Raw genomic sequence first — 22296 nt, forward strand, 5'->3', positions numbered from 1 at the left:
TCCATACATGACCACAGGAAAAACCATAGCCTTGACTAGACGGACCTTAGTCGGCAAAGTAATGTCTCTGCTTTTGAATACGCTATCTAGGTTGGTCATAACTTTTCTTCCAAGGAGTAAGTGTCTTTTAATTTCATGGCTGCAGTCACCATCTGCAGTGATTTTGGAGCTCCCCAAAATAAAGTCTGACACTGTTTCCACTGTTTCCCCATCTATTTCCCATGAAGTGATGGGACCGGATGCCATGATCTTCGTTTTCTGAACGTTGAGCTTTAAGCCAACTTTTTCACTCTCCTCTTTCACTTTCATCAAGAGGCTTTTTAGGTCCTCTTCACTTTTTAAAAGTAGGTTCTTCTAAATTAGAATTCAAGGCCAAAATGACATCTGAAAAGTCCCAGATATTTGGAAACTGATGTACAAGCAATGAAAGATTTAGAACTGACTGAAAATGAAACATTTGTGGGGGTGGAAAGCAGTACTTAGGGGGAAATTAATAGCACTATGTAACTGGATTATAAAACAGAGGTCTCAGATCAGTGACTTCAGCTTCCACCACAGAAAAAGACCAAATTAAACCTAGAGTAAGCAGAAGAAAAGAAATATTAAACATCACTGTAGAAGTTAAGGAATAGAACAGGGGTTGGCAAGCTTCATGCTCCGGGTGAAAGCTGGCCCCACAGCCTGCTTTTGTACAAGTGAGCACTGAGCAGCTGTAAATGAGACTGCATGGACTGCAGCCCAAGACAAAGTTTAGTGGCCCTAATAAACTAGAAGACACAAACCATATGATCATCTCAACAGATACAGAAAATGAAAAGACAAATTCCAACACCCATTCCTGATAAAATCTCAGGTGGACCAGGAATAGACGGGAACTTCCTTAACCAGATAATGGGCATCCACAAAAAACTCAGAGCTGAACTATACTTAATGGTAAAAGACTGAGAGCTTGCCACCTAAGATCAGGAACAAGATAAGGACTTCTGTTCAGACCACTGTGATTCAATACTCTCCAGAAGGTTCTAGGCAGGGCAAATTGGGCAAGAAATAAAAGGCATCCAGATTAGAAAGGGAGGAGTAAAACTTTTAATTCCAGAAAACATGACCATGGTGTAGAAGACTTGGTATAATTTACAAAAGAGCTATTAGAACTAAAATAAGTGAGTTTAGCAAGGATCCAGGACACAAGTTAGGTATCAATTGTATTTTTATTTATAAACTATTAGAATTTGAAATTTACAATGCCATTTACAACAGCATCAAAACTATGAAATGCTGGCAAGCGATATGATAGGCTTGTATACTGAAAACTACAAACTATTACTGAAAGAAAAGGAAGAAGACAAAAATAACTGGGCTGTTTGTGGGCTGAAAAGTTCAATATTGTTAGGATGTGAATTCTCCCCAAATTGATACAGATTCAATGTAGTTCCAATCTAAAATACTAGCAGGTCTGTTTTTGGTAGAAATTGACAAGCTGATCCTAAATTTCATATGAAAAGCAAAGGATTCAGCACAGCCAAGACAAATAAGAAAAAGCAGAAATTTGGAGCAAATCAGGTAACACTATTTCTACAACCATTCCAACCAGTGACCTCAACTTCCACCTTGAATAACTAGAAAAAGAAGAGCAAATTAAATCCAAAGGATGCAGACAAAAGGAAACTATGAAGATAACTCTAGAGCCATTCATTAGTGCTTTATGAGGAAAAAGGTACTGGAGGAGTTGAATATCCATATTATCCCCCTCAACCCCTGCTGTGACCTTGCACCCACACCTTACACCATATAAAAAACTGAGTCAAAATGGATCATAAACTCAAGCGTAGAACCTAAAAGTGTAACACTTCCACATAAAGAAAAGTTTTGAGACCATCGGCTGGAAAAAAAATTTCTTACATATGACCCCCAAAGCAGAAAAAAATACAAATGAATTTGATTTTGTCAAAACCAAATATGTCTACTTTATTCAAAAGATTATTAAAGAAAATGAGTAAGACAAGTCAAGCCAAGCCACAAAGTGGGAGAATATTTTGCAAAGCACATGGCTCACAAAGGACCTATATCCAGAACACATAAAGAATTCCCCAAACTCAACGAGACAGCAACCTAGTTGTTTAACAAACAGGCAACCATTTAGACAGACTCACCGGCAAAAGATACACAGACTAGAAATAATTACATGCAAAGATACTCAACAGCATTAGTCATTCAGTTCAGTTCAGTTCAGTCGCTCAGTCGTGTCTCTTTGCGATCCCATGGACTGCAGCATGCCAGGCCTCCCTGTCCATCACCAACTCCTGGAGCTTACACAAACTTATGTCCATCGAGTTGGTGATGCCATCCAACCATCTCATCCTCTGTCTTCCCCTTCTCCTCTTGCCTTCAATCTTTCCCAGCATCAGGGTCTTTTCAAATGAGTCAGTTCTTCCATCAGTGGCCAAACTATTGGAGTTTCAGCTTCAGCATCAGTCCTTCCAATGAATATTTAGAACTGATTTCCTTTAGGATGGACTGGTTGGATATCCTTGCAGTCCATAGGACTCTCAAGAGTCTTCTCCAACACCACAGTTCAAAAGCATCAATTCTTCGGCACTCAGCTTTCTTTATAGTCCAACTCTCACATCCATACATTAACTAATGGAAAAGCCATAGCTTTGACTAGCTGGACCTTCGTCGGCAAAGTAATGTGTCTGCTTTTTAATATGCTATCTAGGTTGGTCATAGCTTTTCTTCCAAGGAGTAAGCGTCTTTTAATTTCATGGCTGCAGTCACCATCTGCAGTGATTTTGGAGCCCCCCAAAATAAAGTCTGTCACTGTTTCCCCATCTATTTGCCATGAACTGCTGGGACCTGATGCCATGATCTTAGTTTTCTGAATGTTGAGCTTTAAGCCAACTTTTTCACTCTCCTCACTTTCATCAAGAGGCTCTTTAGTTCTTCTTTGCTTTCTGCCATAAGGGTGCTGTCATCTGCATATCTGAGGCTATTTATATTTCTCCCAGCAATCTTGATTTCAGCTTGTGCTTCATCCAGTCCAGTATTTCTCATGATGTACTCTGCATATAAGTTAAATAAGCAGGGTGACAATATACAGCCTTGATGTAATTCTTTCCTGATTTGGAACCAGTCTGTTGTTCCACGTCCAGTTTTAACTGTTGCTTCCTGACCTGCATACAGATTTCTCAGGAGACAGGTCAGGTGGTGTGGTATTCCCATCTCTTTTAAGTCATTAGGGAAATACAAATTAAAATCTCAGTGAGATAGCACTAAACACCTATTAGAATGGGTAAAATTTAAAAGGCTAATCATACTAAGTATTGGAGTGGATGTAGAAGAACTGGAACTCATACACTGCTGGTGTGAATGCAAATGCACATCCACTTTGGAGGAGTTTGGAAGTTTCTTCAAAGTTAAAAAAATCACACCTACATTAAGACCCAGCCATTTTACTCCTAGTTATTTGCCCAAAGGAAAAGAAATACACATCCATAACAGACTTGTACATCAATGTTCGTGGCATCTTTTCTGTAACAGCCCAACTGGAAATAACATACTGTTGGCAAAGAAGGTTAGGGGGAGTGACTCTCATAATTTCTGGTGTAGTACAAATTATAATTCCTATAAAAACTACAAATCCCATCAAAATTACAATTATCCTACACACCAAGCTGTGTATGTGTAAAATGATGTATATACAAGGTTACTCATACAGCTCTGTCTGTAATAGCAAAAGGATGGAAACTTCAAGTCTCTCAGTTATGGAAATACATTAAAAAACAAAAAAGATACTAAACGCCCTCTATTAGTTTGCAGGGGCTGCCAAAACAGAATATTACAGACTGGGTGACTGAAACAAAATTTATTTATTTTCTTAAAATTCTGGAGGCTAGAAACCCAAACTTATTAGCAAGTTTGTTTTCCCTGAGGCCTCTGTCTGACTTGTAGATGGCTACCTTCTTTGTTACTACATTCTGTACTGTATTAAAACATTGTTTTTGTAGTTACAAAACAGAATGAATTAAACTCATCCTAAAATACCATCAATTGTGAAAAGCAATAGACCATGTGAAATTAGCACCTCCCTCCACTACATCCTAAAGGATTAATACAGTGTTATTACAGACACTTCTGGTTATAGGACTAAGACCAAAAAGCAAAGACAGACACATATTAGGGATAATCATATGTAGTGAAAAGAAAAAAAAATTCCGTAACACATTTCAAAATATAGATTAAAAAAGCTTAGAAAAGAAGACAAACTGAAATTTACTTAAGAAAAGGTAGAAAAGTTTGACTTCAAACTAAAGAAAAGAAATTTTCAAGTATCTCTCCAGAGAAGATTCACACTGAGATAGTTCTATAGGTATTAATGCTATTTTAAAAGGTACATTTCTATGAAAAATAAAGGAACGTGCACCACTAAAAACTGACACCAGAATCCTGACAGCCCATCTGACGAGGGGGGGGGTGGGCCTCCTGCTGTTCTGCCTTTATGCGGTCCACGTGGCCTCTTCACTGACTCTGAGCACCTGGGGTTGTATTAGTTGACTGAATTTGGCAGAAAACGGTGCTAGTCCACTACCAGGCCTAGTCGTTCAGAAAACTAGCAGCACGCACCTCCACCTTCTTAACCCTGCAGGGTCCCAAGCTGCCAGGTAAGAAGCCCAATCAGCTCACTGGAGAGAACCTTCAAAGAGGCCCACATGGAGAACAGAGGCCAAACCATCCAAACAGGTCACCAGAGGAATGCAGCTGCATCAGGGACCCCAAGCAAGATCTGCAGAAACTCCCAGCTGAGCCCAGCAAACCTGCAGAACTGAGAAAGTCAAGAGAGGTGTGGTTTAAAGCCATTGTGTTCGGATAGCTGTTTCATAGAAACAGATGACTGAAAACACTGACAAAACAGACACATATGTGAATACACACACATCCATCCCCTCCTGCTAAGCACTATAAAACAGCATCATTCAAAGTTGCAAAATTCCACAATAAAATAACAGCGAATCAAATCTTGCAGTTCCATGAATGGTTAACACGCCATGGCCAAGAAGAATGTTACAAATGGACTCTAAGAGTGCAACAGTTATATATATGTAATGGTAACTTTAGGGAGTTAAGTGAGAAGCCATATATGATCATCACTCAAGTTCCAAAAGTGCACTTGGAAAAAATCATGTTTGTTAATTACCACTGTTTTACTACGGTTTTAAATTTATTTTGAAGTTTCAGGTTGCACTGAGGGAGACCACAAGTCTTACGAGTTTTTCCTGGAGAAGTATGGGGTAGAGAGATGAAGAAGACTGTGTCATTCAGGTCATGTTAGGAAAAGGATAAGCTGCCAGCTATTAGCAGCAGTAGTCAACATTTTTCTGAAAGTTCCAGATGACAAAATCAATGTGAAAAAGAAATGACTTTATATAGGAAAGTGGCCAAGTCATCATAATTTACTGCTTTTTAATATTTATCATCTAAAACCAGTCAGAGAATAGAAAAGAAGATTCCATTCACATTAGGAACAAAAACTGGAAAGTATTTCATTGGAAAAACACCTGAAATGGGATTGTACTTTATATCTGTAATCAGTTAACAGTGGGCACACTGGATGGTGGCATTTAGTAGGTAAAATAGGAACTTACTTTCATTTTCTACATTGTATGTTTTCTTTTATCTTTTTAATTGTGCACTTATTACCTTTAAATAAAAGAACATGTATTTTAAAATTCTAGCTACAACTCTATAGGACCAATCAACATAAATCAATAAAACCTACAAAATTTTAATTTTTCAACCAGTATACATTTACTTCAAGTAAGAAACATACTTACTATTTTGGGAATGAATCAGAAAAGTACATCATATGGTTTATATACAGGAATGATGCCGGGCTGCCAACAGGGCAATGGCCTTTACCGCAGGTTCCTCCTCACAGCTGACTCACATGGACTCTGGGCTCCCCTGCACATGGCTCCACATGCTTGGAAGAGCAGAATGCAAGGGAAGTGACCACTGACCTACAGTTAAAACATCATCCATCCCATTCACTAGGGAAATTTTCCGTATTGTTTATTGGCAGAGATTCAGATGAAAATCTGGCTATGAATCTATGGAAGGAATTATTTTAGGGGTCTGTGCTTTCAATGCCCAGGGCACAGGTTCAATCTCTGGTCAGGAAACAGATCCTGTGAGCCGCACGGCTTGGAAAAGAATCTGCCAAGGGCCGCCTGCTGACTAAGTATTAATACGTGTGTTGTGAAAATATGCAGATCCACACCCTAGGTAGAAGCTCTCCATAGCTTGACTACTTGAGTATAATTTTAGCCAGAAATATTCCCGTTTAAGAAATACACTGCACAGAGAGTGCAAGGTACTGGGTTTATCTGTATTTTAAACTTGAATGTCTCTGAGATTACTAGGCTGGTCATGGAGGGGACTGGTGGAGAAAGCCATTGACCAGCAGGTAGGACCACCTGGTGCTTCTCTGATGTCTATCATTTTATTGGTCAGTAGAAATTGCTCTCCACTTAGCTGATCAGCTCTTCATGTGACTTTTTGGTCAGTGTGACTCTTGGGGGAAATTGCACAAAATTCCTTTCCTCAATTTGAGGAAATTAGCTGATCAGCTAAGTGGAGGGCTGATCACTTAGCTGATCAGCTCTTCATGTGACTTTTTGGTCAATGTGACTCTTGGGGGGAAACTGCACAAAATTCCTTTCCTAGCCCCAATCTCAATTTCCCTTTCCAAAATGGACATCCTGCGACACAAGCCTGCAGACAGGTACAATCCACTGCTGGAAATGGGCAAAATCCATTGTGTTCTTTAGAGATCACCAGCTCCACCTGCCCATATGATTTGGAAACACAAACTTCAGAAATTCAGCTCCCTGGCTTGCACAATGCACACTTCCAGCAACAGTACAAGAGGCACAAGGATATAAGACCTCCCTATACATCCAGGTGAAACTCTTCCTCAATGTCTAAAAGAGATGAACATGTAACAAATGTTTACTTTCATGAAACTAAAACTTACGATAGTATTTTGGGAATTGTAGAAATGTTATGATTACATATACAACTTCCTACACAAAGGGGAGAATCGTATACAATACAAAATCAAACCTCTTGCATGTTGTGAGGACAGAATGAGAAGATGGCTGTATACTAGCTGGGAAGCATTCTCTTTAGGCACAGCATCTGCTAGAACCCCGATCTTAGACTTCGCTCTAGAGCCGTGGACAGCAGGGTGGATGTCTGTGGAGGCTCTGTACGGCCAGAGTGCAAATTCTCTTTTGAGAACCAATACTTCAAAGTACAAACATACAACATAGATTCACAAACATGTTTACCATGGAAGGTAATGGAATTATATTCAGAAATGAAATAAAAAAGAAACTAACATCCAAATGAAAAGAAAAAAAAAAAGAAACCACATTCCTCCACCAAGCATTCCTGGTTAAAAAATGTCTCAATTTTAGAACCAAAAAGCAGTGGGCCTTGGGGAGGTGGAGAAGTGACTTTGGTTGGGTCCAGTCTCACACCAGGAGGGAGTCTTAGCAGCCATCCGGCCAGGGGTCATGACAGCACGTGCTCCAGAATGCCTTGTCTGATCAGCTGCTCACACTTCCACCGAGGTAAAAAGTGCTGAGGGGTAGGGGGAGGAAGACAGAGGAATGAAGAGCATTATTTTAAATTACATGTTGTGTCATTAAAAAGCAGCAATGCATGCTGAATACTTCAAACTGCACCAGCGAAGTAGTTAAAAGCTAAGCTTAAGTATTTGCTATTTTCATCAACTGAAATTGATGTTACTTAGAGCTGTACTAAAATCTGAATTTTATAAACAAATTCATACTTTGCTTAAGTTAAATTTAAACTAAAGGCTTCTGAATTCTAGTAGGTATTTTCCTTAGTGTTTGCACTTTTAGATTTATGCACAGGAAAGCCAGGTGGGCTACAGACCACAAGGGATGTGGCAACAGTTCACTAAGAAGGCAAACGGGAGTGTCTTCTCCATTAAAACCTCTTGAGGATCTATGTCTGAACAGTCATTCCTCTACTAACAGTGCGACTCTTCTCCCATATCTTTCAAGGATGAAGTCTTTGCAACCCATGGATGCTGGCCACACGCTGTGTGTGAGGAAGATGGTGCCCAGCTAAAGCTCATCCCTCCATGTCTCCAGAGACCACACTGCTCTCATTCTGAGGTGGAATGGCATCTCCTGGTCTCATTCCCTCCCACACAGCAATGCTTCATACAGAAGGGAACATTTACTAAATTCTGGAGCGGGGAGGTGCAGGGAGCGAGGCAGGAAGACTTTTCAAACTCATAGGTGACCAAAGAAATCTCAAAGACTAGACAGACATAGATACTTGAGTAAAAATGAAAAATAGTGCATTAGAAAGTGCAGCGTAGAGAACTCTAGAAGGTGAACTGAAGAGAGAGTATGGCAAGTACTCAAGGAAGTGGATGCCACTTCAGCAGCACCGTGTGCCTGCCAGTTCACAAACTCAAGGCCTCATGTGGGACCCACAACCAAAGGAACTCCTGCCAACCAGTCATGAAGACCCATGGGCCAAGGACTGATGTCTGACTTAACTGATTTTTTAAAGTCTTACAACTATGAAATGTAAAAGAAAAAAAAAAAACAAACACCAAAAAACCAATGGAGTTGTTCACTAAACAGTTATTCTAATGTCTACTAAAGACATTTATTCTCATTTCTGGGCAATGGGAAACATGCCCCAGAGTCAAGAATAAAGGACTGTATGGTAGGAAAATGTTTCCCTATTTTAATATTTCACATTATGTGGGTGATCTATAACACAGATTTTATAGAAAACTTATTTCTGATGTGCTCAGACATGTTAGAAGCCTCTTAATGTCCACTACAGTAGCTGAGGCTTTTAAGTCACCCCAGTTTTAGAGTGATGCTGAAAGACAAAGTCTCATCAAGAGGAAGGCTTCTGCCCACAAACCCTAGAGTCCACATGCCACAGGGCCCACACGCCACAACTACCAAACCTGTGTGCCACCATAACAGAAGCCCGGGCACCTAGAGCCTGTGGGAAGCAGGCAGTCTGACTGCACCCATAATCCCCACATGATGTTTAAGGGTCAACGGTATTAACCCTTTCTTACTATATGCAATGTTTGCTTCAAGTCTTTAGAAAAAGGATAAAAGGATATCTTAAGATAAACTTAATGCCTATGACACAAATGATCACGGCAAGGTGATATTTATTTAGCTACTGACTCCAACATTTCCATCATTCAACACTCTTAAAAAATTTAAAGTATCCTAAGACAGTAAATACCTGGCTATTTTTTTTTAATAGCACTGAAGTACCATCCTCAACTTCAAATTCTCCGTAGTCTTTTAGACACCGCACCTGAAAAGAAAAACTGATGTTTTCTAATATCTAAATTATCTTTTATTATGAAGTAACCATCAAGTAGCTGGGGACTGTACATGTACCTACAGGGAACTATTAGGCTCTGTGTGCTTCTTCTCTGTGTAGTTAGGTTTAATATTCCTTACTGAGGCATACTAGTGGTTCCAGTGTCCACTGGTTCCAATATCCACTGATGGGGAGGAAGAAAAATGGCAAATCTCTGAATATATGTATAGGTCAGCAATGACAGCAAGGAAACTGAAGGAGCTGCCAAAGAGAGTTTTGGGTTGGTTTTTCACTTTGATTTCATTTTGTTTTAATAATATGTAAAATACTTACATGGTTCTAAAGTTAAAACTTTTAAAACAAGTACAGCCAAAAATTTTTAGCTGTTCAATCCTATTCCTACCATCACCTACAAGTAAAAGTTTTGGCTTTGGTTTATGTTTCCTCTCCTTTGTTTTTTGCTTTATTGTGCTTCTCTAATATTGATTTTTTTTTTTTTTTACAAACTGAAGATTTGTGTCAACCCTGCATTGTCAGATAGCAGGATTTTTTTAGCAATAAAATATGTATATAATGCTAACACATACTCAATAGACTAGTGTAAGCGTAACTTTTACATGCACTGGGAAACCAAAAGATTTTTGTAACATGTTTTAGTGAATATTCGCTTTATTGTGAGTTAGAAACCAAACCTATGGTGTCTCCAAGGTATGCCTATATACACTAGTATATATTCATATACCCCCTCCCTTGGACAAAAGTCAGCTCATTCTATGCATCAAAGAAACACTCATTTTTTTTAAAAAGGTGTACTTACTTCTATATATAGGCTTTTTGGAGGTTTCATATCCTGTGTGATGTCCAAACCTTCGTCTCCTCCCAATGACCTCATGTAGGTAGCAAGAGACTTTTTATAACGATTGAACCAGTCCATCTGGAAACATAAAGATAGCCATTTGACAAAGCTGTAAGAAAATAAATTTGCAGAAACTGCACACATGCCCACATGCATCTTTACTATGACCATTCATTCAAACTACAAGTATTATTGATTGCCTATTTATTATGAACCAGGCACTGGTACCTAGAACAGTAGGTATTGGTCATTCTGCATATTGGTACCTAAAAATGCAGAATGAAATACCACTTTCAAGGACTGGACAATTCAGTGTTATAATAATGTTAACTGATCTATAGATCCAAGTCATTCTCAATCAAAACTCCAATTGTTTAAAAAAAATCAAACTTGACAAAGGAGTCTGAAATTTGCATGGAAATGCAAAAAGCCAAAAATAGTCAAGACACTTGAAAAAAGAACAAAATGGGAAAACTTACTTAAGAAGTATTACAAAATTACAGTCATTTAAGCAGCATGAAATCGGTACAAGGAAAATAGACTAAGACAAAAGAAAGACCCCCATAGACATGCAACTTGGCTCATACATTATTCACAAAAATCTATTCCAGTACTGTAGATCTTTGTGAAAGATAAAACAAGATAACTCCAAAGACTGTACAGAAAAACATCTTCATAACCTTCACTAGTAAAGTGTGTACATGCATGGATACACACGTACACCCCTCCCTCAGGTTTAATACTTTACCAGAACGACTCTCAGGACCCAGGAAAGCACTGTCCTGACATTCACTGTTGTACTGTAGTGAAAGGAATACAAATAGAACCAGCCAAAGGAAGAGAAACCCAGGGTGAGGTGTGGGAGGGTCCCAAATGTGAAGATTTGATTTCCTCTCCCTGAGGGATCAGGACACACCACCCTCCAGGCACACTGATGTGGAAAATGCACACGATGTGTCAACTGGGGAAGCTTACACAACTCTGGAGTGTCATGACATAGGCTGCATTGATTGATCAAACCATGATGCAATGAATCACAGGTGACACAGCCCTCCTCCTAGCTCCCCTCTCCTCTCTGCAATGATATCAAGAGGCTAAAAGCCTCAAACCTGAGGGGAGAGTGGGAACCTCTGAATTTGTAGCCAGTTGGTCAGAAGGGAGAGTGTCCCTGGGAACCCCCAAACCATGGCTGGCGTCTGAAGTGAGGGCAGTCTTAACCTCTGAAGTTTGGTCTAACTAGGTAGTTAGCGTCTGAAGTCACTGCAGCAGATGCTATGACCTTCACTTTGTAAATGAGGGAATCTAGGCACAGGGAGGGATGGAGTCACCTGCCTAGGATCTCACAGAAATAGAGCCAAGGTTTCTATATGAGTTTGCTTGCCTTCAATCCTGTGTCCTTAAATATTGTGCCTCAGTGACTGGATAAATCAAGAATTCATCACACATTCACAAAGATAAGCAAAGTACGTGTGTGTGTGTGCTGAGTCTCTTCAGTTGTGTCCATTTCTCTGTGACCCTATGGACTGTAGCCTGCCAAGGTCCTCCACCTGTGGGATTATCCAGGCAAGAATACTGGCTGGGTTGTCAAGCCCTCCTCCAGGGGATCTTCCCGACCCAAGGATAGAACTCACATCACTTATGTGTCCTGCACTGACAGGCAAGTTCTTTACCCTAAGCGCCACCTGGGAAGCCCCAAGCAAAGTATGCACACGCACATATTTTATGAAAAACCTCCAAATAATAATGCCAGTTTTGAATCCTACTGATGGATCACTAGCAGCTAATATAACGGGACCCTTTATTTTGTTAAGTAATAGTAGTTTTCCATATAGCGTTTAGAATTACTCCTACCATTCTCAAACAGACCAAACACTACTGAAAAGCAAATGTTGAAAAGACAAATACCATAAATACTATTACAAAACAATGCCAGGGGGCTTCCCTCATAGCTCAGTTGGTAAAGAATCTGCCTGCAGTGCAGGAGACCCGGGTTCGATCCCTGGGTTGGGAAGATTCCCTGGAGAAGGAACTGGCAACCCACTCCAGTATTCTTGCCTAGAGAATCCTCATGGACAGAGGAGGCTGGCAGGCTACAGTCCATGGGATCACAAGAGTTGGACATGACTTAGCGACTAAACCACCACCGCCACAAACAATGCCAGAAGCTCAGCCAGTTTCTGTATTTACAAATTTGAACAAGAGCGCTAACTTACTTCTTCAGCAGACATGTGAAATCGTAAAGCACTTGGCAAGACACTGCCATATTCCCACCTGAGTGCTCTAATCCGAAGCAGCCGGTCATACCTAGAACATTAATACGGTATTGGATCAGAAGCTGTCTTGATCAGGAGAGGCTTAAGACTCAACCACCAGAAGGTAACACGTGGACTTTGATTTGATTCCAGAGGCAAACAAACCACTGTAAGAGGACACTTTCAGGACAACATGGAAAATAAGAATAGACTGGATGGATGCTGTGAAGGTATGTTCACTGCTCTAGGTGTGAGAATTATATAGAGGTCATGTGAGAAAAGGCCCCAAAGGCCATTATTTCTTAAAGATGCATACGAAACTATTCAGTGGTAAAATGTCTAACGTTTAGCAGAGACACATAAAAGAAGAAGCAATTATGGCAAAATGTTAAGAACTGTGACCTATATGATAGCTCCATGGGGGGGTTGTAGTATTATTCCCTAGTTTTAAGAATACTATAATTTTCCATAATAAAAAATGTTTTAAGTGGAAAGAGAAAATTCAGAATGCTCATAAAAGAGAGACCACTCTAAGCATTTCTGATACCCACTCGGATGGGAACCCTCCTCTGCTCCCTTCCACCCCCGCAAACAGAGATGCTCACAGGTAGGCTACAACACAGCGCTGATTTCTTAGCAAAGAACAGTGTCGAAACTTGATGGTTGGTATCAAATCACCTCGTCCACTTGACTTTGCTTCATTCCTGGTAAAACATTTAAGGAAAAGAATGTCTGTTGAGTACAGGTTAAATTTTCAAAGTCAGCTAACAACTAACTCCATACTTGTTTTTAGCCATTTATGTCAGTAGTTAACCTACCTAAATAGTACCTGCCTCCACAGCAGAGCTTTTGCTAACAGAATAAAATAGAAAAAATCCAGGGAAGTCCCTGGTGGTCTAGGGGTTAAGACACTGCACTTTCACTGCCGAGGGCACAGGTTCAATCCCTGGTCAGGGAACTAAGATCCTGCAAGCTGTGTGGATAAACTTAAATTCTTTTAAAAAAAAAAAAATTAAAAACACCTAACTAATTTGCCTACGATCACACTCCCATTGTTTTGTTTAGCCATGTGGCACATTGTGTTTTGCACACGGATTAATTTCCATTGTTTCCAAAAGACAACTTTTTGCCTCACTTTTTTGAATCCCTTTTTCATGCTGGGATAAGAGATCAAATATCATGCGGCATAAGATTATGGCTTCACATCACGTTCTCATCCTATGGAGTCCTCTTCCTATGGTATCAAATCCTTCTAAATCGTCATTCTCATAAAGTGAGATAAGGACTCTCAAGTCAAGTGCTCCTCCACTCATCCAAGAAATAGTTTTTGATGTTTGCACTTTAGGGTCCTTTACACAAAGAGGGAGGAAATTTTGGTTTTACCCTATAAAATGTATGTCTCCTTAGATATCAGACAAGTATCACCCTTTTCAATCACATGGACAGTTGTTTACTTGGTACGGTGTTTCAGTTTTGTAAAATGAAGAGTTCTGGGGGTGGTGGTGGTGATGGAGATATGACATTATGGATGTTCTGAATACACTCAATAGTATGTGTGCTCAGTCACTCTAGTGTCCGGTTTTTTGGACCCCATGGACTGTAGCCTGCCAAGCTCCTCTGTGCATGGAATTTTCCAGGCAAGAACACTGGGGAGGGTTGCCATTTCCTTTTCCAGGGGACCTTCCCGACCCAGGGACTGAATGCACACTTCCTGTACTGGCAGGCAGCTTCTTTCCCACTGAGCTATCACTGGTGTTTATCTTAACCACAATAGAAAAAAAAAAAAAGGAAAACCAAACCAAACCATATGTACAGAATTAATAAGTATCTACTTTGGAGTTTTAAAAGGCAATAGATAAATACAAAATGTATGTGCCTGCTCTAGGTCCTGAAAATAGAGGCAAAATGTATTTCCCATGTCTTCTAGATCTCTACCATGTACATAGATGTACCACGTCTTCCAGATCTGTTCCAGACACTTCTGCCATCCTCCACGTTGTTTACAGTGTGCTCTTGATTATAATGAAATAGCACAAATAAAATACACCCAACTTAATGTCAAAGTACTTGATTAAATACACAAGAACTTCCTTAAAAAATTCACATTTCCATGTGAGCAATTAAATAGGAATAGATTTCTTCTGACAAAGAATTTTAACCAGAAACTGGTAATAGTGACTGTCCTGCCCAGAACCAAACTAGGATAGGGCACAGAATTTTGGGTGATCATGAATTTCCCAATGGTATAAATATAGGAAAATCATTCCCTTACTGGACTAAGGCCTGTTCAGTTACCTCCTAAATAGGTCTGTAAACTGTTCTGTTTTTCCCTAGTCTGGCTCACCCTTCCTATCACCTGCATGACCACCATATTCCCTCTCAGTCCCACCATCCACTGTCCACATGGCAGCTAGGGTGATTGTTAGAACACAAACATCCCACCACCTCCCCCACATACTAAATCTCACCTGGTGTCACCCTTTGCCTGCTCACTAAGTTTCAGCCACATTGGCCTTTGGTGATCAGGTCCCTGAGCATCCCACCCTCTTTCATGACTCAGGGCCTTTGCATGTGCTGTTTCCTCCAACTAGAAATGCTCTGTGTCCACAATTACTTCCTCACTAAAACCTACTTATTCAGGCTCCAGCTGAAGTGTCTCTTCCTTGGAGACAGTTTCCAGGATTTCTCAATCTACTAATATTTTCAGTGCATTACTCTCTCCAAGTGCTGTGTTTTCCTTCACAGCAGGTAGTCCGACCTGGTTTACCTGCATTTAACATCTGTTTTCTGCATGACACTGAGGGTCAGGGGGGCAAACCTCTGGATTTCTGCTGTTTACAATTGAAACACCAGAGCCCTTTATCAGCTCATAAGTGTCTAGTGCCTATCTGTTGCATGAACAAACGAATGACTTGGGAACCTGAGTTCAGGACTTTCCATTTCCCTTACATTTACCGCAGACCTCTTGCACATCAGTTCCACCTTCATCAGTATCTATCATTAACTGCAGTCACTGCAAAGTGTTTCTACTCTTCTGTGTAATCCACAAACCTTAACATGCTACTGATTTCTATGTCTAACTAACTGATGAAAACACTACCTAACAAGGCCAAGGATGAAACCTCATGTTGCAGACAGACTTCTCTCAATAACTCAATTTTCCTCCAGCAGTCAGTACTCTTGCATCTTATTCTTCACCCAGTCACAGGATCCTCTGAAGTCTGTTGTTCAGCCCAGATTCTCCACTGTGCCAGCTACCATGGTTGGCTCTGAATAGTCTGCAACTCCAGAACCCTCTAACCTACCAAGATGTAGCGTTCTGCAGCACGAGTTCCCAGCGAACTTCACTCAAGCTTTCGGAAGTCACTGCTGCTCCTGCTAAATTTGCAAACTGCCTGTTCTCCCTTTAAACCAGTAAGGCCTCACCTGATGGAAACAACACACTTCACTCGTTAGGTCTGTTACCTGCTCCTGTCTCATCTCTTTTGGATCCACCCTAAATCCTTGCAAGTCACACCAGTCAAACAGTAACTATTTATCGAACACCTACCATGTGCCAAGCTCTATTTGGTCCCTAGAGACATAACAATCATTAACACAAATCCCACTTCTGTATAGCTAGGCTATGATCAGGGTCACAGATAATTTAAAAAAAAAAATCATATCTAAAAACGAATATTAAGATAATTGATTTCAACATTGTATTTCTTAAATTGTTTTAAAATATCAAGCTTACCAACTTACACATCAGATTGGTTTTGCTCGTATAAAGCTTTCATCTCCTCCAGAACTTGTCTCAGTCCATCTTCCTGGAACATATAAAATTACACTCATTAATTCCCCTACCAAGTTTGTAGCAATACGCTATGCTTATGTACCTTATGAAAAACCAATAGTCCTTCCACACCTACTAAGATGGCTATAATAACAAGTGTTGGAGAGAATGGGGAGAAACTGGAACCCTTCTACAATGCAGGTTGGAATGCAAAATGGTACAACCCTATAGAAAATAGCCGTGTGGGTCCACAAAAAGTTAAATTTAGAATTACCATATTATCCAGCAATTCCTCTTCTAGGTATACACTCAAGAAAACTGCAAACCTAAGTTCATACAAAAATTTATGCACAAATATGCAGAGCAGCATTATTCATAACAGGCAAAAAATGGAAACAATCCAAATGTCCAACTGATGAACAGATAAGCCAAAACGGTATGTCCATTCAACGGAATATTACTCAGTCAAAAAAGAAGTGCTGATACATACAACATTAACTTCGAAAACATTGCTTAGTGAAATAAGCCAGACAGAAAAGGACAAATACTGTATGATTCCACTTATCTGAAATGTCGAGAATAGGCAAACTCATAGAAACAAAGTAGATTAGAGGTTACCAGGCTGAGGGGGAGGAGGAGTCGGGAGTTACTGCTTAAAGGCTATAGAGTTTATCTGGGGTTATGAAAAAGCTTTGGAAATAGGGGTGATAGCTTTGGAAACAATGGGAACATAGTTAATGCCACTGAAATGTACACAGAAAAATGGTTAGAAATGGCAGTTTAAGTTATGTATCGTTTACCACAATTAAAAAAAAAAAAAGAATGAATTGCCAACAAAATACACAATCAACAGACTGGGCTGAGAAGTCAGACAGAAAGGAGTACATACTGTATGCTTCTAACTGGCCCCGTACAGAAAAGTTTGCAATTCCTGGAATGCTGACTCCAGAAATACAATAAAAAAGACAAATATAATCTGTACAGGAAAGAAAATCCTTGGCTGCCTAGGGCTGCAGATGGGAGGTAGCCAGTGCCACAAAAGAGAAAAAGGAATCCTTGGGATAGCAGAAATCTTGGTTGGGTTGCTGGTTACAAGGATTGTATACATTTGTCAAAACTCAAAGGTCTATTAAAATGTGTACTGTATTGTATATAAATTATACCTCAGTAAAACTAATGACAAAAACCAATAGTCTACAGAAGTAATAACACATGACAAAAGCATGTAAATAACTTATTATTTATTGGAAAAGAATCTTAAAAGGTTAGTACCAAAAACCCCTACACATTGCTAGGATAGAAAACAGAAAGGTCAAAGTAGTTTTTCTGCTATATACTTGGGCAAATTTCTAAAAAACTTCCCTTGGAAGGATAAAAACATCAGAATTATAAAATTCATAAATGTTACACAATGTCTGTCAAAAAGCAACCCCTACACCTGAAACACTGTATTTCAATAAAAATTTTTACACACAAAAAACCCAATAATGCTATAACAATGACAACCAAAAATACACACAAAACCTCCAAACAAAACAAAGATAAGCAACCCATCTACTTTTAGAGCCAAAATATATGCATTAGCAAAAATGTTTTAGCACTATTGGTATAATTACAAAATTACACTACTTAACCCTGCCTGAATGTAAGAAATCATTTCTAATGAAAAATGAAAGCATGACTTCTACTTTCTTTTTCATCAACTGGTTGAAAAGATATCATGGAAAAGTCTGATTTACTAGAATTCAGTTAAATATTCCTTTTATCACAAATATTATTTTAAGGAACAGTTGAAACTCTTGCACAATTAGGAGATCGGCAAGTATACAAAAGCCAAGCATGAAATAAACTTGTAAAGATACAACCAAGTCGTCAGATTTAAATTTTTATTTCTTTTTTTAAGACTTAGATTTTTAAAATTTACACTGGGAATTGCATCATTTTGTGCTCTCATCTCCAGCTGTAAGCCGCTGGGAACTCAAGATAATTTTCCTAAAGACTCAAACAATTATCAGTTCTGTATATCCAAAGTGCATCATTCCAGTTTGCCAAACACAGCACTTAACCATGAGGGATTCTGGAATAAACAAGGCAGAGTCCCTGCTCTAAACCAGCTACCATCTGCTGGGGAGGAATGATTCTCAAAAGCATGTGTGGGTCAAGGGTGTTAGGGGTCAATCAGATCAAGATCAATTCTTAGTTAACCCAGCTAAGCTGTCCCAGTGGCCAGCCCTCAAAGGCAGGCATGACTGCAAGAAAAGGTGCACCTACGCCCTCTTAAGACCCAGAAAAGCCAGGATTTTACACTTCTAAGAAACCAACACTTAAAATCCGAGCGAAAAAGACAGCTGGACTATCAGTCTGAAAAGCCAGCACCTGTGGGAAGTCTCTGGGCTGGTTCCTTCCTATGTCTTCCCACTCTAGTGGGGCCATATTGGAAAGCCTCCACCCCTCTCAAACATCTGGCTTAAAACTCAGCATTCAAAAACCTAAGATCATGGTATCCGGTCTCATCACTTCATGGCAAAAAGATGGGGAAAAAATGGAATCAGGGGCAGAATTTATTTTCTTGGGCTCCTAAATCACTGCAGATGGTGACTGCAGCCATAAAATTAAAAGACCCTTGCTCCTTGGAAGAAAAGCTATGACAAGCCTAGAGAGCGTTTTAAAAAGCAGAGGTACCACTTTGCAGACAAAGGGCCCTATAGTCAAAGCTACGGTTCTTCCAGTAGTCATGTACGGATATGAGAGTTGGACCATAAAGGAGGCCGAACACAGAAGAACTGATGCTTTTGAATTTTGGTGTTAGAGAAGACTCTTGAGAGTCCCTTGGATAGCAAGGAAATCAAACCAGTCAATTCTAAAGGAAATCAACCCTGAATATTCCTTGGAAGGAATAATGCTGATGCTGAAGCTCCAATACTTTGGCCACCTGATGTAAAGAGCTGATTCATTGGAAAAGACCCTGATGCTGGGAAAGATTGAGGGTAGGACGAAAGAGAAGGGGGCTACAGAAGGTGAAATGGTTGGATGACATAACTGACCCAATGGACATGAATTTGAGCAAAGTCAGGGAGACAGTGAAGGACAGGGAAGTCTGGCCTGCTGCGGTCCATGGGGTCACAAATACTGGGGCATGATAGGGACTGAACAACAGCAACAACAACCCCTCTGCGTTCTGTGTCTCCAGGGAACCTCCCGCTGTGGTCTCCTAACTTTTTAGATAAGGTTTTAAGTGCCTGAAGTTGCAAGAATAACAGGCTGGAATCTGTTCAAGAAAACTTTTCAAGTTGAGGTTCCGCTTCCAATACCCTCCAAGTTCAGATAAGCCCTTTAACTTGATCCTTAATTCCAGCAGCTCACTTTCCCCATCTGTTAAATAACCCAAGGTCAGACTAACTGCTCTTGATTGTTCAAAACTCACTTTACCCGGACGCTCTTCCTGCTGACCGCCAGATGTTTACTCTGCTATCTGAGTGAAGCCTCCAGAGACACCGGTCTCTCCACTCCCCGGCTACTCCTCTCACCTCCACCCCTGTCCTCGTACCTACCAGTCCTGTCGTCTTAGGACACGGTGTTCAGGCCCCCCGACCCGGCTGTGGACCACATCCATCTCTTCTGTGGTCTATTTATAACCCACTCAGAACCAGTCTTTCTTCTATCCGGTCCATTCCCCAAAGTGCTGCGACAGCTATCAAAACAATCCCGTCGCTCCTCTGAAATGCCTTGTAGTGACGAGCAAACCTCCCGGCCCCGGAGCCCCCTTGCTGCCCGCCCTTCCTCGGCGGGTAGGGGAGGGTGTTTGCACGGCCGGCTCCCCGGTGAGGCCACACTCACCGCAGCCCTCAGGGCGCGGCCCTAACACCCGGGCCACGCCAGTCCACACCTCCCTGGTGGGTGTAACTCACACCTGAGCTCTAGCACCCCGTTTCCCGATCTCTCTGCGCCTCACCGGGGCGAGACGCCCACCGCCCAGCCCGCGCGCACCGCAGCTACGAGGACGCCGGCGGCGGCGGGAGACCAGGGCGGCGGGGGGCGGGGGCGGGGGCGGCGGCGCGAGGAGAGTGGCGGCAACCCCTGCGCTCGCGGGAAGCCACCAAAACCGACCTGCCCACGACCTTCCCTCAACCATGGAGGGGAACCACAGGCACACCCGCCATCCCGCTCCGGGTTGTGCAGCCCCAGAGAAGCGCCCTGGGGAGGACCCCGCCCTCACGTTGAAAGCAGGCAGCCTTCCCTCGGCCGCGCGGTGCAGCTCCCGGACCAGCTCCATGGCCTTCTCGCAGAACATGGCCCAGGCACCGGGCCCTTTGGACCACCGGCTCTCAACCAAACGGCCACCTCACTGTTCCCTACGGCTTCTGCTTCTATTGTTCCCAGGCGCTCGCAGTGCCGACCCCGCCTCCGCCCGTTTTGGCGCCAAAATGGCGACCAATAGGAGCGCATTGCCGGCCTCCGGGCTACGGTGGCGGCCAGGGGACATTTGCCTCCGCGGTGCAGCCGCAGTGCCCCAGGGAGCCTCGCAGTGGGGCGGTTGCGAGCCTCAGTCCGGCTTCAGCCCCACCTAACTGTCCAGGCCTCGGTCCAAGCTCAGGCTGAGCGGCAGGACACCTCTCACGCAGCCCAACTCGGGATGGGCGCACGCCCGATCGTCCGTTGGATTCAGTCATTCTCATTTTGGTTGACAGTGTGCGTACCTTGAGGTCTAGAAGGCAGGCCCGGAAAAGGGGGTCATTGATTTTGGGACCCAGCGTTGCGTTCTGTTCGGTTTTGCAGTGTGGGTTTTTTTGTGTTGTAACAAAGGGAAAACAACTTTTATTCGGTAGCTCTCGTGTTCTAGGCCTAGACTGTGACATTCTTCATGTAATTCTCATGCTTGGCGCTGAGTAGGAAATGGAAGTTAGATAACTTGCCCAGGGTCACGCAGTTCATAAAGTGACAGACCCTATATTTCAGTCTTCCACTCTACAGCATCACCTTTGATATTGAACCTGTCATTTAAATACGTGTAAATTAACTGACAAGGTGGGAGAGGGGATTATTGCCATAGTTTAATATGAATACACATAGCCATATTCTCACTTGCATGGTTATGGAAATTTTCATGTCCACATAGAATCAAAGGTGGGAATTACTACTATAGAAACAATTCATATTATTTGGCTTTTTTTGGGCTCCTTAATTGCAGCTTAGTTTCTCACCTCTGCCCCTGCAGTGGAAATGCGGAGTCCTAACCCCTGGACCACTGTGACTTTTTCTTTTAAAGCAATGTTACTTGGATTCATTCTATCTAACCCTAGAAAATTTGTTACTTTTTGGCAAATATAGACATAGTAGATGTATGATCTGAGAGATGAGCCAGGAAATGGCTCACAGGGCCTGTGAATCTTATCTTTAGGTGCAGTGACATTTCTTTCCCAGCTCTACAGTAATGGATAATTTAAATGTTTTTATTAAATACATAATTCTATAGTGGACCACCCACCTGCCTTACAGAAGATCCGTGAGAGCCTGGCATGCTCACCCTGTGTCCCTGCCTCAGCGTCTGAACTGAGCTCTTGGGGAGCATGTTGGTTTCACAGCAAACCTGCTCCTCCTGCCACTTCCTGTCCCATTTTAGGGACCGCCATCTCTCCAGCTTCTCATGCAGAGCCTTGAACTCACCCCTATTGCCCACAGCTAGTCTACCACCAAAATCTCTCAATGTTCCATCCAAAATGTTACACAAAATGGTATCCTCTCCATCTTCATCTTCACCCCTTAAGACCGAGGCAATAGGCTACAGCCTCCTACCCATTTTTCTCTCTTTATTTTTGGCCCAGCCATTCCATTCTCACTGCCAATGGAGTAATCTCTTTTTTCACATCATTTGGGTACAGCCACTCCTGGTTAGAACCCTTAACTGCTTCCCAACCAGAAAGATCAGAGTCTAAAACCTCAACATGACTTTCTAGGCAGGGACTACATGGAACTTACTTCTCCAGGTTCCTCAGGCCACTCTCTCCTTCTGCCTG

At 41.6% G+C, this 22296-nt stretch overlaps 1 protein-coding gene and 1 non-coding gene across 2 annotated transcripts; one reads left to right on the forward strand and one right to left on the reverse strand.

The window, feature by feature from the left end:
- Positions 1-3847: 3847 nt before the first annotated feature.
- On the reverse strand, positions 3848-20693 carry GINS1 (GINS complex subunit 1). Its single transcript, XM_040247778.1, has 8 exons — positions 20499-20693; positions 16252-16316; positions 13113-13211; positions 12469-12559; positions 10217-10333; positions 9316-9390; positions 6644-7641; positions 3848-6523 (listed from the first exon to the last, which is right to left on the reverse strand). The coding sequence occupies exons 1-7, from the start codon at positions 20571-20573 to the stop codon at positions 7573-7575; spliced, it is 591 nt and encodes a 196-aa protein (XP_040103712.1). The 5' UTR covers positions 20574-20693; the 3' UTR covers positions 3848-6523; positions 6644-7572.
- Positions 13393-13465, forward strand: TRNAE-UUC. The gene has a single exon. It is a non-coding gene; the product is annotated as a tRNA-Glu (tRNA).
- Positions 20694-22296: the final 1603 nt, after the last annotated feature.

The sequence above is a fragment of the Oryx dammah genome, unplaced genomic scaffold (assembly GCF_014754425.2).
Source record: "Oryx dammah isolate SB20612 unplaced genomic scaffold, SCBI_Odam_1.1 HiC_scaffold_10, whole genome shotgun sequence".
NCBI lineage: Eukaryota > Metazoa > Chordata > Mammalia > Artiodactyla > Bovidae > Oryx > Oryx dammah.